Raw genomic sequence first — 16,344 nt, 5'->3', positions numbered from 1 at the left:
TTGCCTGGTTTTTCTTGAATCAGACTATCTTAGTTGTCATGTTGATTCCCAAATATTTTATCCTTTCATTATAATCATTTTTTGAAGCATTCATTGTTCAATGTTCATTAATTCAAATTTTCTAAACCACCGTTCATTTTTGGAAGCATTTTTGAAGCATTTACTGTTCAATATTCATTCATTCAAATTTTCTTAACTACCGTTCATCCCAGCCTTCCCCATAACTGCTCTTTAAAGCACACTAGATTTTAAGGACTATAATCAGGGACACCAGGGATTACCCAGAATTTTGAAAGAGAAGCACAGGCAACTTGGTTTCAGCAGCCCATTTCTCCATGTGACCTTAATTTGGCACCAGTTATAAAAAGAGAAATCATGCAGAAAATCACTGACCATTAGAGATGTACATGTTGTGAAACATTAACAGACCAGCCATTGGTGAGTATCTCAATATGTCTTTGATATCAACTCTCAGCATCAAATGACTTGGGGGGGGGTGGTCATTTGTGCCTGTCACCATGCCAAACCACTCACAGAATAAGTATAACTCTTCCCCTCCTTCAAAATATTAGCAAATTAAAGTTGGACCCTTTGAGAAAACAGTCATACTCCCGGCCACTACTCTTTCACTGTGCTGGTTAACTGACTTCCTTTTCCCTGTCCAAGTGACTCATTCACAGCCAGTGACATACAGTAGCACTCACCATAGTATTCAGTGTGTTGAAAATATGGTCCAAGAGATGCTGAAGCATTTCCTTTCCTCTCATCACGTTTTGTCCATTGAGCAGAAAAGCAGGCTCACCACTGATATCGGAAAATACCGAATATGAAGTTCTGTTATATTGTGGGTTCCTCATATGAATTCAGATAGGTCTCAAATAAGTGAGGTTGCACATACATTTTTATAAATTAATTCCAGAAACTGCTATAGAAAGAATAGAGCCACTGACAACAAGTTAGGGTAAAGAGAGAATTATACCCGAGAAGATGGTCAATGAGTGGTACTTTAGGGATATACCCTAGAGCATGGAGACTCAGGTGTGCAAGTTGAAGAGAGTACTTAGGACATAAGCTTTGGAGTCATTTCACTCCTTCATGCAGTGGGTATGTACTGAATGGCTGCATGGGGCAGGCACGGTGCTGGGCTCTGGGTCTGGGTCTCAGCTCTGCCCCTGACTGACTGTGTGGGTAGGCTAAGTCATGTCCTTTACCCCTCCAGTCTTTGCCTCTGCAAAGTGAAGATTACATCTAACTCACAGGGTTGTTGTGAAGAGTAAATGACAAATATTAGGACTTTAGCATAGTACCTGGCATTTATTAGCTGCCTAGTAAATGGTAGAAAGTTTTGTAGCATGTAGGCAGTTGAGGGGTACACGAGGAAATGGCCGAGATCAGCTGGAGGAATAGGATGGTTTAAAGTGAGGTCATGCATAGAGTGCAAAAAAGGAGATATTGTCGGTAAAATTCATTCTTCTCTGGAAGTGTCAAGTAGCAAAGTTCTATTAAATAGGGTACCTGTTGATGAATTTCTCAGAGGGTGGAGCCTGTGAGGAGACAGGAAGTACTATGGACCTGAAAGGTGGAGAATATCTGGGGAGAATTCTCTGTAGTGCCGGATACCCAGTAAGTACTGAATAAAAGCTTAGCAAATGGAGACGATTTGTGGAGATAATCCTTTAGGCTGGAGCTTCCCATACCGGGCACTTTATCAGAATCCTCTAAGGAGCATTTCAAAACCACAGGTTCCTAAGCCCTGCCCCGATCTACAGAACAGACTCCCTGGAATGTGGTCTGTGAGTCCTGAAATGTCAAAATCTCTCAGGTGGTTCTGAGGCTTGGCCAGATTTGTCAAAGGCTAATGACCGATAATAGGAAGTCAGGTCTTACATTGTCAAAGAGGAATGAAACAGAGATAGAAGAAGGAAAGTGGAATGCAGTGGGGTAGTTTTTAGATGTCGCTGAAGAAGTCAGGGAAGCATCCACAGAGTGGTAGAAGCGGGTTGACGGTTATCTTAACTCCAAGGCTGGTAAACTCCAAGGATTTTAGTGACTTGAACCTTCTCTGCAAACTCTGATTTTAGAGAACTAAGAAGAGAGAAAGTAAAAGACAGAGAAAGCAAGAATTTAAATGTTATCAAATTCAGGAATAGAGACCAGCTCTGTATAGCTCTGCCCCAGTAGGTTCTATCTCTAGTGGGTTTATTGGTATAAAAAGACTAGGGATTGGGGCCAAGTATTTGAAATGAATCTGCAGGCTAAACTTCATTAGTCCTCTTTTCCAAAGAGTATTACTCCTGTAAGTGCTAGAGTCAGGAGGTGTGTTGGCAACATAAGTAAGTGTTATGCTAAATGGGATGCCTTGTTCCGTTATCGCGGGATTGGGGGAGTGAGTGCAACTACAGCTGAGAGCTAATATTTTTCTCCGCGTATTATCGTGATTCTCATGCTCAGCAGGTACTACTTAACTTAAAACCCTTAAGGTGTTTAATGATGAGATAATAACATTTGCTTTCGCAAGTTTTAATAATTGTTTGCCAGCGCATAAAACACTTCAAATCCAAGGGGCCCTCTGAGGGCAGTGGGAGCAATGACTCCACACTGAGACAAACCCTGGGTCCGGCAGCAGCACTTCCTCCCAGGGCAGGATCCTCCCTTTCAGGTCCCTCTGCTAGTGGGACCTGAGCCAGCAAACCCAGCTAATGAACACTGGACTTGTCTAGTTCTCATTTCTAACTTGTGAAAAGAGGCCCTGTTAATAGTCATTTTCCCTAGTGTGACTAAAGGGCCATTTCTAGGACAGGATTCTAAATTAAATACCAAGCAGGCGCCATTCACCTCCACAAATAGTTGCTCACGCCTGTGTTCCATCTTTGGAACTGTGACCGGAGGGCCTCTTCAGCCTTTTACAGAATGTAGTTGATAAAGTTGTTCATCTGAAGCCCCCTCCAAGCACGAGCACCATTGAGCCCATGAGTTGCTCCCTTTGATGGAGAAGAGGAATGATTTTATAAATCATAATAAAGAGCCTCACAATCACCCTCAATCGATCTTCTGTTTAGAGAAAATGCTTCAGCTTTGAAGAGTTCACCGTTTTCATGTCCAGTTGTTTTCATGTGTAGAGCACAATGAGTTACAACAGAAACTGGAAAAGAAAGAGCGAGAATGCGATGCCAAGACCCAGGAGAAGGAAGAGATGATGCAGACCTTGAATAAAATGAAAGAGAAACTTGAAAAGGAGACCACTGAGCACAAGCAAGTGAAGCAGCAGGTGGCGGACCTCACGGCCCAGCTCCACGAGCTCAGCAGGGTGAGCTCACGGGCCCCAGGCTGGGTCTCCCATTGCTGGCAGCTGCTGAGGCCTCCTTATCCCAGAGCCCCCATCCTTAAGTAGACAGCTCTGCTGGGGGCAATAGAGCCTGAACCGTCTCCTGACCCATCACGGTGGTGGTGCAACCTGTTCCTTCTGCTTACCGTGCACGTTAGCAGAGGTGGTTGGAGGTGTGCATTTGTTCTCCAATACAGATACTCTCACAAGAGCAAGGAAATCACATTAGCTTCTTAACATGAAAACTGATTTCATGAAAACCAAACTGGAGGATGGTACCAGAAGTGAGAGACACGTGAACCCTTTGCAAACAAGCCCTAGAGTGTCACACACGAGGCCACTCAACTTACTGCGCCTTTAAGCCCACATTCTCAGATGTGTGAATTTCTCCATAATACACGTTAGGCAAAGTTTCAGACCCTAAAAATCATCCAGTGAATTTACTTCTTCTGTTCATCTCCTCTTTTCCTATTTTTATTTTTCAGAGGGCCGTCTGCGCTTCACTCCCCGGTGGAGCATCGCCTGGAGCCCCCGGGGGGCCCTTTCCTTCCTCTGTGCCCGGACCCCTCCTCCCTCCCCCACCACCCCCGCCTCTGCCTGGTGGAGCGCTTCCTCCTCCACCCCCTCCCCTCCCCCCAGGGGGCCCTCCCCCTCCCCCAGGGCCTCCTCCCTTGGGAGGAGTCATGCCACCTCCCGGTGCCCCCCTGGGTCTGGCACTCAAGAAGAAGAACATTCCTCAGCCCACAAACGCCCTGAAATCCTTCAACTGGTCTAAGCTGCCTGAGGTGAGCCATTTGTTCCAACTTTCCCTCTAACAGATAGCACTAGCAGTGCACTGTATTGTCTCTGATTGGGCCACCCTGGCTGTCCAGTGATTTCATTTCCTAGTGTGGATTCAGGATTCTCACTAGCTCAGATATTCAAGTGATAAAGCTTCTGAAACAAGGGACCCGATTTTTGAAGCCAGCTCATTCTGAGCATCCGGTAGAGTGAAAAATTGGGGATAGCAGCACTTTGTAAAAAAAATAACTACATCTATTCTTTTTGTGTCTAACTATAAACCCCAGCGCTTCTTAACTTATGTTTGCAGAACAAACTGGAAGGAACAGTGTGGACCGAAATTGATGATACAAAAGTCTTCAAAGTTCTAGATCTTGAAGACCTAGAAAGAACTTTCTCTGCTTACCAAAGACAGCAGGTAAGAGCATGTGCCCTCCAGATGCTAAAATAATTAAGGAGTCATGTTCTTGTGCATGATCCCTGGGCCATCTGCCATAACCATGATATGTTAGGCATCTTAATTCTAGGCTGTTTGGTCTAGCCTATTATGTTCCTGCAAACAGCATGGTGTGTGGGTCTGCATGTGTGTTTAGGTTCCTGTCAGTTTATGTGTGTGTGTGTGCGCACGCATGTGTGTGTACATGTTGAAGGTATACAAGCTCCTTGTTAGGGAGCTTCATGCTCTGGTGTCTTTCCACAACACTGTCTCTGTTGGTGGAAGGAGCTCTGTATCTTATTGTCACTTGTGCTTAGTCAAAGGGGCCACCAGGGGAAAATAGTAGGAGAGTTACCTAACTTGTAGTGTCACCCCACAGTGTTTGTTTCTGAAGCTATTTTAGTTATAATATTTATATCTCAAATGGTTATTATCAGAAGTGGACTGCTTATTTGAAATAAATGGAACCTTTTGAAGTATGGGGGTTGGTAAATGACTATAAGTTGGCAGCTAGGTAGAACCTAGAAAGAAGTTTTTGCTCTGTCCTGAACACGATCGACTCAGAAGTGGGGCTGTGAAGGCTGAGCAAGTGTGGGGATGACAGTGGAACAAATAGGACCCAAGGAGCTTCTGAAAAGTGAGCAACATGATAGTATGAGAACATGCAGTTTGATTTGGTGCTTACTAACCTGGCCAAGTAGTCAACGTCACTTAGTGAGCTTGGTCACATCTGTGCGGTACCTCTCACCCCTCGAGAGGGCATCTTAGTAGAGTTCACAGCAAAGTGGCTTGGTACAGAGAGTCTCAGAAGTACAAGCAAGAGGTGGATTGAGGTCTTCAATAGTCAATCGGAAGTCTGGGAGGGAAAAAGTGAGTCTCAGAGTGTAAGGAGAAAAGTTCAAAGGGTGACTGAGGGAGAGAAATGATGAGAGCAGAGGGTGTCTTAAGGAACAGGAACAGGCAGATGCCAGGCATCTGCGTAGGGGCTTTCCTTGGGTTTTGCTGGGAGGCCCTTAACTCCCGTGTGAATCATTCCCAGGGTGGAGCATCCTCAGACAAGCAGCAGACTTCCTAGTCTGCTTAGGCTTGGCTTGGTTCCCAAGAAAGAGTGTCTCAGAACAGAACTGCCAAGCACCAAGGGAGAAGATGGACTGAGGCTGGGGAGAAAAAACAGCTGAGGGTTTTCTTTTTCAAAATGGCCTTTGATGCAACTAAAATTGAAAAGAAAAAGTAGTACATCTTTTAGCCAGAATATTTTCCCTTAAGTGAGAGAATATTTCTCTGCAGTGCCCTTAATGCTATTTTAATAAAGTACAAAAATGCAGGTGGTTGCCTGCCATGGCAGAATGACTGTAAGATAGGAGCACTCAGCTGGGACCCCTCCCAAAAGTATGACAGCAAACTTGTACAATATCATAAATGCCAAATAAAGGAAAATGAAGAAAAAGAAGATAGGACGTTGTCCAGTTGAAAGCAAGATACCTTATCTTTCAGGGGACAAACAAAAGATGTGTTGAGAGCTCTTATATGGCAGGTACTTGGACCAGATTCATTCCTGAATGGCCACAACAGGCCTCCTCTCTCTCCCGTCCCACGATAGTTTCCTCTGGGCCTTAACATGAAGTAGGACATTAGGACATAGCCAGTTTCCTGGTAGATTCAAATAATCTTCTGACCTAATTACACGTCCTGCTGATTTCCCACTTCAGTTTCAGTCACTAATACTGGTCCATTCTAGTTGCCTAAGATGAAGGTTTGGGAACTTAGAGAAGTAAATAAAAGGAAGAGAAAAACAGCAGTTATTCCAAATGATGCTATTCAAGTCTGAGCTCGTGGGTTGCATTTATTATGAAGGCAGATGGTTGAAAGACCCAAGTTTACAAGACTCATAATTAACTGGCTTTCAGCAGAAGGTGCAGAAGGATGCTGCCAAAATGCTCTGGGACAAATATGTGGACAGTTCTCAAGATCTCCAGGAGACAGGGTTGCAGAAAGCCTAGCAATTGGGTAATTGTCTCCTAGCAACCAATTGCTGTTTAAATAATCAGTAGTCATGCCAGTCAGGATAAACCAGAACATTTCGGTTGCACTTAACACTAAGTAGTAGACTGGTTAAGTAGAATCATTTGTGACATTTGCAGTAGTACTTCCCGGAGAAAAATTTCAGCACACCCACTCAGCTTGACTCAAGTAGGTCTCCCCTCTTGGTGTAAGAACATGAGCTGAGAATTTTTAAACCATAAAGCTGTTTCCCAAATGAAGGTAATTTGAGCCATTCCATTGAATTTATTGAATGATCAGAGACAGAAAATCGAAAGATGAAGACAGACTAGTAGGAATACATAGGATAGACTAAAGGAAACGGGGTGCCTGTCATTGTGTCCCCATGTCTCATAACTAATGCCAACGTCAAGACCTATGCATTTTCATTTTAGTCTTGGCAATGCTCTATATAATTATTGTTACACTTGAATTGCTCTCTTTTCTACTCCCAAATGAATACCGGGAACCCTTTTTTTCAATGATTTCTCCTGTTTCTTCCCTCCAGAGTTATAAAACCCTGGTCAAACTCTCTGGATTTCAGCCAGTTGTGTGGCCAAGTAAATTTCTCAGAGAGACAAAGAACCCATGAATACCATTGTCTGTGTGCATGCAACAGGAACACTACACAGAGTAAGATTTTGAAAAAAATTTCAAGCTTCAGATTAGTATAATTTAGGTGAACACTGATTAATGACATGTAGGAGAGATTTGATATAAGTAAATGCACACACACACACACAAGATGTGCCCTGTTGATATGAGAAATATTGAATCATTAAAAACAACAGATATTTTTATTGTCTGCTTTGCATATAAAGTATGTCAAAGGACACAAATGTGTTAAACTATTGCACACGTCTATAATGCAGCTTATAATATAAAAGCAGAGATGAGGAAAATCTGTAAATAACCAGAATATAGACTAAAAGATGATAATCAATATTAAGTATCCATTACATTTTTGGTGCTGGATATAATATATACAGCCCCAATCTCATCAACCCTGATTTTTAGTTCTCAAGGAACTGATACTTATTTGTTCATTTAATCTTCACACCAACTCTTTGAGGTGAGTATTATTCCTATGTCACAGATAATAAAAATATGGCTCAGTATGTATTCAGTGTCCAGACAGGTGTACAAGTGGCATAATTCTCAGTTTCACTTTGTTCTTATTGATGGCTTTATTGATTATGAAGGTTAGACTTTGTAAAGGATTTTCTTTAACTCCAGTTTTAAGAACAAGATCATTTCTATTCAGGATTCTTTTTTTTTTCCAGTGTGGATATCAAAGGTGTGAGCCGATTATGTAAGCTTATATGCCACATGAAATGGAATTTAATAGCATACAGTTATTCCCCTGCTCACATTACAAAAGTTCATTTGAAAGTCAATGTCTTGAATCTCAGAACCTCTTTTCCTCATTGAAACTGTACTATACATGATCTCTAGGCCAGCCACAAGAGACTTATTTTAATACATAATGTAGCACATTGCATAGTAGTACTATCTCAGTTACAATTAAACAACATTCATATTTGTTTTGTGGGAAATTTTCATCTCAAGATGTTATAAATTCATTCTCCCTATTCATGCAATTTGGACAGAGAGAAAATGAACTAAAGGTACTACATTGACCTAAAGGCACACATATCTCTGGAGCAACAAATGAACAGCTGGTTATCTCCATTCCTCTTCCCCACTCTTTGCCTGGGGACACCCCTTCTTTCTAGGTCCTATTATCAGAACGTGATATAACATTTCAAAGCCTCTCTGCTTTGAATAGTTGCAAAGGATAACTATCCTAGGCTCCAGAATCCAACCCTCCACTAACATGTCATATACAAGTCATTCTTGGGGTCCCATTTGGTATAGTCAGTGGTATCTTCTGAATTTTTATGAATGGCCAAAGAAATTTCTTTTTTTATTTTCTTTATGTTTTTTGTTATTCTGTATATCTAGGTTTTACATTGAAAAATTATGTGATTTAGGACATTGATTTCAACAAGCTTTGTCCTTAGTCATGGTATGAAGACAAGAGATAAAAATTGTAAATAGTGGTTTTTCTTAGTACCAAAGTATAAGGTACAGGTTCTATATAGCTGGACAACATGGTAATAGTTAATCAAATACAGGGTTTTATATAAATATTAGTGTGTGCATTTCTCTGGAGAGGGATCTCCAGCTTTTATCAGATTTACAATGGATCTCAACCTCAAAAAGATTAAGAACCATCCATATAAAGGTTGTCATTGTCTATGAAATGTCGAGTCGTTATTTCATGGTGAAACCCTATTTATAGGAACTTATCAGCACTGGCTCCTGAAAATGCAAGCCCCAACTTCCTACTTATTTTCCAAACCCTAAGCCCTACACCAAAAATCAACTGGAAAAATCAGACATCCTGTTAGGTGGAGCCAAATGTAGGCAATTCTATCATGTTTGGCCCAAGCCAATTAGTGAATAATTTAAAGTTTCAAAAAGAATGTTAACTTATTTGAAATAGTCCTGGGAGCATCAGTATTTTTAACATTCCCCATCTAATAAGCTTTGTGATTTTATTTTAAATGTGATGATTAAAGGACTCTTAAAATAGGGGATTCTCAAGATCTCCAATTAACCTAACTCTCATATGGCATTCTTCATCCTCACCTCTCAAAAGATAAGATACATTACTTAGCTATTAACTGTTACACTTAGTGCTGCTGCTGGTTACAAGTGGGAGATCTTGACCAGCTGTGCTTCAACTCAACTGAAAAGTAGGGCAATAGGCAAAAAAATGGACTTGATCATTGGCTTGAAAGATAGAATAATTGTAGTGTGTGATAGCTTCCAAGTATGGAGCTCATAAATATGTGACAGGTACTGTACAAAATGCTTTACATGCATATCACATTTAATACAGTAAATATCCAGTTGTTTACTTCATTTTACAGATAGTGAAACTGAGCCCCAAGTCACATCCTTAGTAAATGCTTGTGGCCTGGTTCCATAGGCCACTACAGTAGAGATTAATTTCCAGACAGTGGGAACTTAGGGAGAATGAGTTGCCAGACACCTTCATACAAGTTTCTTCCTTGAAGGCCAGACAGGGGGAGCAGGGTCTAAATTCAACTTGCAACTTGTCTCTTTAAGAGAGAAAAGTAGGATAAGATGACCTCATGGAGTTCACTTCACCAGTTTTTTCTGCCCTTGAAAGGAGAAACTGCTGTTACAGGGAAAGAGTGCTAAGGATTTTCAGTGTAAAAAACTTGACAGTTACAACAGGGACAAAAGAAAACTGTGACATCAGAGGAAAGAAAAGTTTCATGTGGTTATCACTTTATTTTTTAAACGCCATTCCAGAAAAGTAATCCCCCCTTGTATGGGTGGAGCAAGGGGAGGATACATTTTGTTTCCCATTCGAAGAATGATGTGAAACAGCTCATCTGTGTAAAATTGGCCTTGGCAGTGCTGCCGGGACCAGTGAGGCCTTAAGGAATCTGCTAAGTAAACGCTGATTGTGTAAGTAGTTGGCCCAAAAACTGGGGTGTGTTTTGCACACCGAAGCTTTATTCATGCCATCACGGCAAAAATATGCAAAGAAAGCCGTGACTTTCTCATAACGTGTCAATTACTGCTTCCTCTTTCCCTTCTTCACTCCAGGTCTTTTCTATGAACTATTTTCAACAGAGGCTATTGACCTTATACGCATGAACAGCCCCAAGGCAGTGTGGACAGGACCACCAATGGCTGCACAGCACATGAATCACTTATTGTCTCTTAATTGCAAGTTCTGTCTTTTTCCGCATACCTACCCAGAGCGCCCACAGACATTTGTTTGGACTCTTGGGGAGTACTGAGTGTTGGTTTTACTGACCTATATTGTCTTTTTTCTTTTCTTAATCCTTCCTAGTGACACAAGAAGATAGGAGATTATTCCATCCCCTCAAAAAAGCATATTTTGCTGGTAGCACATGACAATGGGAGTAGTTCCCTCAGGTTGATAGAGTTGATTGATATTTTCTGCTTCAAGGGAAAACCGTGAAATCTGCTTCATGTTGAGTACATGGAGCCCAGTGGTCCTTTCAAAGAGGATTTGTTCCTTCACCACTTTGAGTCTTTTGGGGGTGTTTTAAAGCCCTTTCGTTTCTGAATTTGATTTGCCACCATTGAAAATTGTGTACAGCACATGCCATCTTCTCTCTCTACCCTGAACGCTTAGTACCCTGCTCTTCAATGTATCTTCAGCCAGACTCTCATCTTCATCAACTCTCATTGCTGCTCCTGGGAGCATAAAATCATCTCTTACCCTGTCACTGATTTCCTTGACCTTCCCCCATTGGTTGCTGTGATTTCTGAACTGCATGTATCTGATTTGCCTTTTCCATGCCTCTGCCATGGCTGTAGGATTTCTTTGTGAACAGTAACTCCAAGCAGGTAAGTGAGCTAAAACCCACACTTTGCTTAATGTAACTCCTTGGCTTACTATAAGCTCAAAATGTCTTGGTTTTCCTAGGGTTTTTTTTTTTCTCCTGAGAGTGTAATACAATGCCTACTTAATTTCACATTGGGTTTCAACTCTTAACTGAATATTGAGAGGTATGCCTGAAATCTCAGCACAATACGAAACAGTTAAAGTTTGGTCACGTGGTGCCTCTTATTATAAACTCCATGTTGTCTTTGTTTCCTAAACCGTTATCCAGTTCTAGAACTCTTTGGTTTCCTTACTTTTTTTTTTTGGCCAGAGTTCCCTATTTTTTAATCTTTTTTATTTTTTAAATTGGGGTATAGTTGCTTTACAATGTTGTGTTAGTTTCTGCTGTATAACGAAGTGAATTAGCTATACATATACATATATCCCCATATCCCCCCCTCTTGGACCTGCCTTCCACCACCACCCCCCACCCCCGCGACACCATCCTGCCCATCTAGGTCACCACAGGGCACCGAGCTGAGCTCCCTGCGCTATACAGAAGGTTCTCACTAGCTATTTGTTTTATACATGGCAGTGCACATATGTCAATCCCGATCTTGCACGTCCATTCTCTATGTCTGCTTTCACTTCTTTCATTTTTTAATGGCATGATCTGTTTTTTAAATTGAGCCTGACCTTTAACAAAATCAAACTTGCTATTTATCAAGTCAATCTATGTTTTCACCTTGATGCCCAGTTTACTCAAACAGTACTTTATGTATAATTGTTTTATGCCTCTTCCACCATAAATTATGACTGGCCCTCATTGCTTACAGCTCTCTGTACAGCAGTAGAGTGTGTAAGTAGTGTTTTATTGTTAATCGAGGTAAATGGAACCAGTGCCTTGAACTGCGCCCTCCCTGTTGTCCATCAGGCTCCAGGGTAATGAAAGGTACCATCTGGGCTTCGGAGCTTCCTGTTGCACATGAAGACGTTTGGGAGGTTTTATTGTTCAGCTTTCGGAGTGTTCAGGATGCAAATGGTTCTGGGGTGAACGGGCCCTGTAAATGGCTGGACCAGCAGTGGCACGTTTCAGCTGAGCTTGATTCATAGTGACAGTCCTTCTGTCTGCTCTCCATCGGGATTTGGGGGACAAAAGGAGGGTACCGTTCATTAATAATTTATGCATCTTCAACTTAGAAGCACTTTGTTCTTCCAAATAATGCTTTTTCAAATGTGGGTGGTCAGCTTTCCTTATTTTCCTTTGTCAACTACATTTTAGCCTTTGTTTCAATTCCACCACCTGCATACATTCCCCTGCTTACCGTCTCGGCTTTGTGCGTGTGTGTGTGTGTGTGTGTGTGTGTGTGTGTGTGTGTGTGTGTGTGTGTGTGTACAGCAAATATAAAGGAAAACTGTGTATCTGAAGTCGGAATGTCCCTGTTTGACTTTGATGGATTTCTTTCATGCTCCTTATAGAAAGAAGCAGATGCCATTGATGACACACTGGGCTCCAAACTTAAAGTCAGAGAGCTTTCGGTGATTGATGGTCGGAGAGCTCAGAATTGCAACATCCTTCTATCGAGGTATTGTTGATGTTGTCTAAACATTTCTGGTAGGACCAACTTTCTTTTTTTTTTTTAATTTAATTTAATTTTTTTATGCAGCAGGTTCTTATTAGTTATCTGTTTTAAACATATTAGTGTATATATGTCAATCCCAATCTCCCAATTCATCTTACCACCCCCCGCCCCTGCTTTCCCCCCTTGGTGTCTATACGTTTGTTCTCTACATCTGTCTCTATTTCTGCCTTGCAAACAAGTTCATCTGTACCATTTTTCTAGATTCCACATATATGCGTTAATATATGATATTTGTTTTTCTCTTTCTGACTTAACTTCACTCTGTATGAGTGAAGTTTCTAGGTCCATCTGCGTCTCTACAAATGACCCAATTTCATTCCTTTTTATGGCTGAGTAATATTCCATTGTATATATGTACCACATCTTCTTTATCCATTCATCTGTTGATGGGTATTGAGGTTGCTTCCATGACCTGGCTATTGTAAATAGTGCTGCAATGAACATTGGAGTGCATGTGTCTTTTTGTGTGTGTTTTTTTTTTATAAATTTTATTTATTTATATTTTTTATTTTGGGCAGTGTTGGGTCTTCACTGCTACACGTGGGCTTTCTCTAGTTGTGGCGAGTGGGGGCTACTCTTCGTTGTGGTGCATGGGCTTCTCATTGCAGTGGCTTTTCTTGTTGCGGAGCACAGGCTCTAGGCACATGGGCTTCAGTAGTTGTGGCTCATGGGCTCTAGAGTGCAGGCTCAGTAGTTGTGGCGCATGGGCTTAGTTGCTCTGTGGCACGTGGGATCTTCCCAGACCGGGGTGTGAACCTGTGTCCCCTGTATTGGCAGGTGGATTCTTAACCACTGTGCCACTAGGGAAGTACCGTGTGTGTCTTTTTGAATTATGGTTTTCTCTGGGTATATGCCCAGTAGTGGGATTGCTGGATCATATGGTAATTCTATTTTTAGTTTTTTAAGGAACCTCCATACTGTTCTCCATAGTGGCTGTATCAATTTACATTCCCACCAGCAGTGCAAGAGGGTTCCCTTTTCTCCACACCCTCTCCAGCATTTGTTGTTTGTAGATTTTCTGATGATGCCCATTCTAACCAGTGTGAGCTGATACCTCATTGTAGTTTTAATTTGCATTGCTCTAATAATTAGTGATGTTGAGCAGCTTTTCATGTGCTTCTTGGCCATCTGTATGTCTTCTTTGGAGAAATGTCTATTTAGGTCTTCTGCCCGTTTGTTTTTTTTTGTTTTTTTTTTTTTGTTTTTTTGCGGTACACGGGCCTCTCACTGTTGCGGCCTCTCCCGTTGCGGAGCACAGGTTCCGGACATGCAGGCTCAGTGGCCATGGGTCACGGGCCCAGCTGCTCCGTGGCATGTGGGATCCTCCCGGACCAGGTCACGAACCCATGTCCCCTGCATTGGCAGGCGGACTCTCAACCACTGCACCACCAGGGAAGCCCTTCTGCCCATATTCTGATTGGGTTGTTTGTTTTTTTAATATTGAGCTGCCTGAGCTGTTTATATATTTTGGAGATGAATCCTTTGTCCATTGATTCATTTGCAAATATTTTCTCCCATTCTGAGGGTTGTCCTTTCATCTTGTTTGTAGTTTCCTTCGCTGTGCAAAAGCTTTTAAGTTTCATTAGGTCCCACTTGTTTATTTTTGTTTTTATTTCCATTACTCTAGGAGGTGGGTCAAAAAAGATCTTGCTGTGATTTATGTCAAAGCGTGTTCTTCATGTTTTCCTCTAAGAGTTTTATAGTATCTGGTCTTACACTTAGGTCTTTAATCCATTTTGAGTTTATTTTTGTGTATGGTGCTAGGGAGTGTTCTAATTTCATTCTTTTACATGTAGCTGTCCAGTTTTCCCAGCACTCTTATTGAAGAGGCTGTGTTTTCTCCATTGCATATCCTTGCCTCCTTTGTCATAGATTAGTTGACCATAGGTGTGTGGGTTTATCTCTGTACTTTCTATCCTGTTCCATTGATCTATATTTCTGTTTTTGTGCCAGTACCATATTGTCTTGTTTACTGTAGCTTTGTAGTATAGTCTAAAGTCAGGGAGCCAGATTTCCTCCAACTCCATTTTTTTCCCTCAAGATTGCTTTAGCTATTTGGGGTCTTTTGTGTCTCCTTACAAATTTTAAGATTTTTTTGTTCTAGTTCTGTGAAAAATGCCATTGGTAATTTGATAGGGATTGCATTGAATCTGTAGATTGCTTTGGGTAGTATAGCCATTTTCACAATATTGATTCTTCTAATCCAAGAACATGGTATATCTCTCCATCTGTTTGTGTCATCTTTCATTTCTTTCATCAGTTGTCTTATAGTTTTCTGGGTACAAGTCTTTTGTCTCCTTAGGTAGGTTTATTCCTAGGTATTTTATTCTTTTTGTTGCAATGGTGAATGGGATTGTTTCCTTAATTTCTCTTTCTGATCTTTCATTGTTAGTGTATAGGAATGCAAGAGATGTCTGTGCATTAATTTTGTATCCTGCAACTTTACCAAATTCATTGATTAGCTCTAGTAGTTTTCCAGTGGCATCTTTAGGATTATCTATGTACAGTAATCTGCAAACAGTGACAGTTTTACTTCTTTTTTTCCAATTTGTATTCCTTTTATTTCTTTTTCTCTGATTGCTGTGGCTAGGACTTCCAAAACTATGTTGAATAATAGTGGCGAGAGTGGACATCCTTGTCTTGTTCCTGATCTTAGAGGAAGTGCTTTCAGTTTTTCACCATTGAGAATGATGTTTGTTGTGACGTTTGTTGTATATGGACTTTATTATGTTGAGGTAGGTTCCCTCTATGCTCACTTTCTGGAGGTTTTTATCATAAATGGGTGTTGAATTTTGGCAAAAGCTTTTTCTGCATCTATTGAAATGATCATATGGTTTTTATCCTTCAATTTGTTATTATCATGTATCACATTGATTGATTTGCCTATATTGAAGAATCCTTGCATCCCTGGGTTAAATTCCACTTGATCATGGTGTATGATCCTTTTAATGTGTTGTTGGATTCTGTTTGCCAGTATTTTGTTGAGGATTTTTGCATCTATATTCATCAGGGATATTGTCCTGTAGTTTTCCTTCTTTGTGACATCTTTGTCTGGTTTTGGTATCAGGGTAATGGTGGCCTTGTAGAATGAGTTTGGGTGTATTCCTTCCTCTGATATTTTTTGGAAGAGTTTGAGAAGGATGGGTGTTAGCTTTTCTCTAAATGTTTGATAAAATTCACCTGTGAAGCCATCTGGTCCTGAACTTTTGTTTGTTGGAAGATTTTATATATATATATATATATTTTGTGGTACGCGGGCCTCTCACTGCTGCGGCCCCTCCCGCTGTGGAGCACAGGCTCCGGACGCGCAGGCCCAGTGGCCACGGCACACGGGCCCAGCTGCTCCATGGCATGCGGGATCCTCCCGGACCGGGACACGAACCCGCGTCCCCCGCATCGCCAGGCAGACTCCCAACCACTGCGCCACCAGGGAAGCCCCTGTTGGAAGATTTTTAATCACAGTTTCAATCTCATTACTTGTGATTCGTCTGTTCATGTGTTCTGTTTCTTCCTGGTTCAGTCTTGGAAGGTTATACCTTTCTAAGAATTTGTCCATTTCTTCCAGGTTGTCCATTTTATTGGCATAGAGTTGCTTGTAGTAGTCTCTTATGATGCTTTGTATTTCTGCAGTGTCCGTTATAACTTCTCCTTTTTCAGTTCTAATTTTATTGATTTGAGTCCTCTCCCTCTTTTTCTTGATGAGTCTGGCTAAAGGTTTATC

General features: G+C 41.4%; 1 protein-coding gene across 4 annotated transcripts in view; it reads left to right on the top strand.

The window, feature by feature from the left end:
• The window catches only part of DAAM1 (dishevelled associated activator of morphogenesis 1), a 179,253-nt gene that overhangs the window by 122,063 nt on the left and 40,846 nt on the right, over positions 1-16,344 (top strand). For all 4 annotated transcript variants that reach the window (XM_060142004.1, XM_060141991.1, XM_060141998.1 and 1 more), the window contains 4 exons: positions 3,120-3,307; positions 3,811-4,110; positions 4,416-4,523; positions 12,460-12,566. In XM_060142004.1, the coding sequence (XP_059997987.1) occupies positions 3,120-3,307; positions 3,811-4,110; positions 4,416-4,523; positions 12,460-12,566 (703 nt within the window). The remainder of the gene's footprint in view (positions 1-3,119; positions 3,308-3,810; positions 4,111-4,415; positions 4,524-12,459; positions 12,567-16,344) is intronic.

Source organism: Lagenorhynchus albirostris, chromosome 1 (genome assembly GCF_949774975.1).
Source record: "Lagenorhynchus albirostris chromosome 1, mLagAlb1.1, whole genome shotgun sequence".
Classification (NCBI taxonomy): domain Eukaryota; kingdom Metazoa; phylum Chordata; class Mammalia; order Artiodactyla; family Delphinidae; genus Lagenorhynchus; species Lagenorhynchus albirostris.
This window is presented reverse-complemented; position numbering and strand designations above follow the sequence as displayed.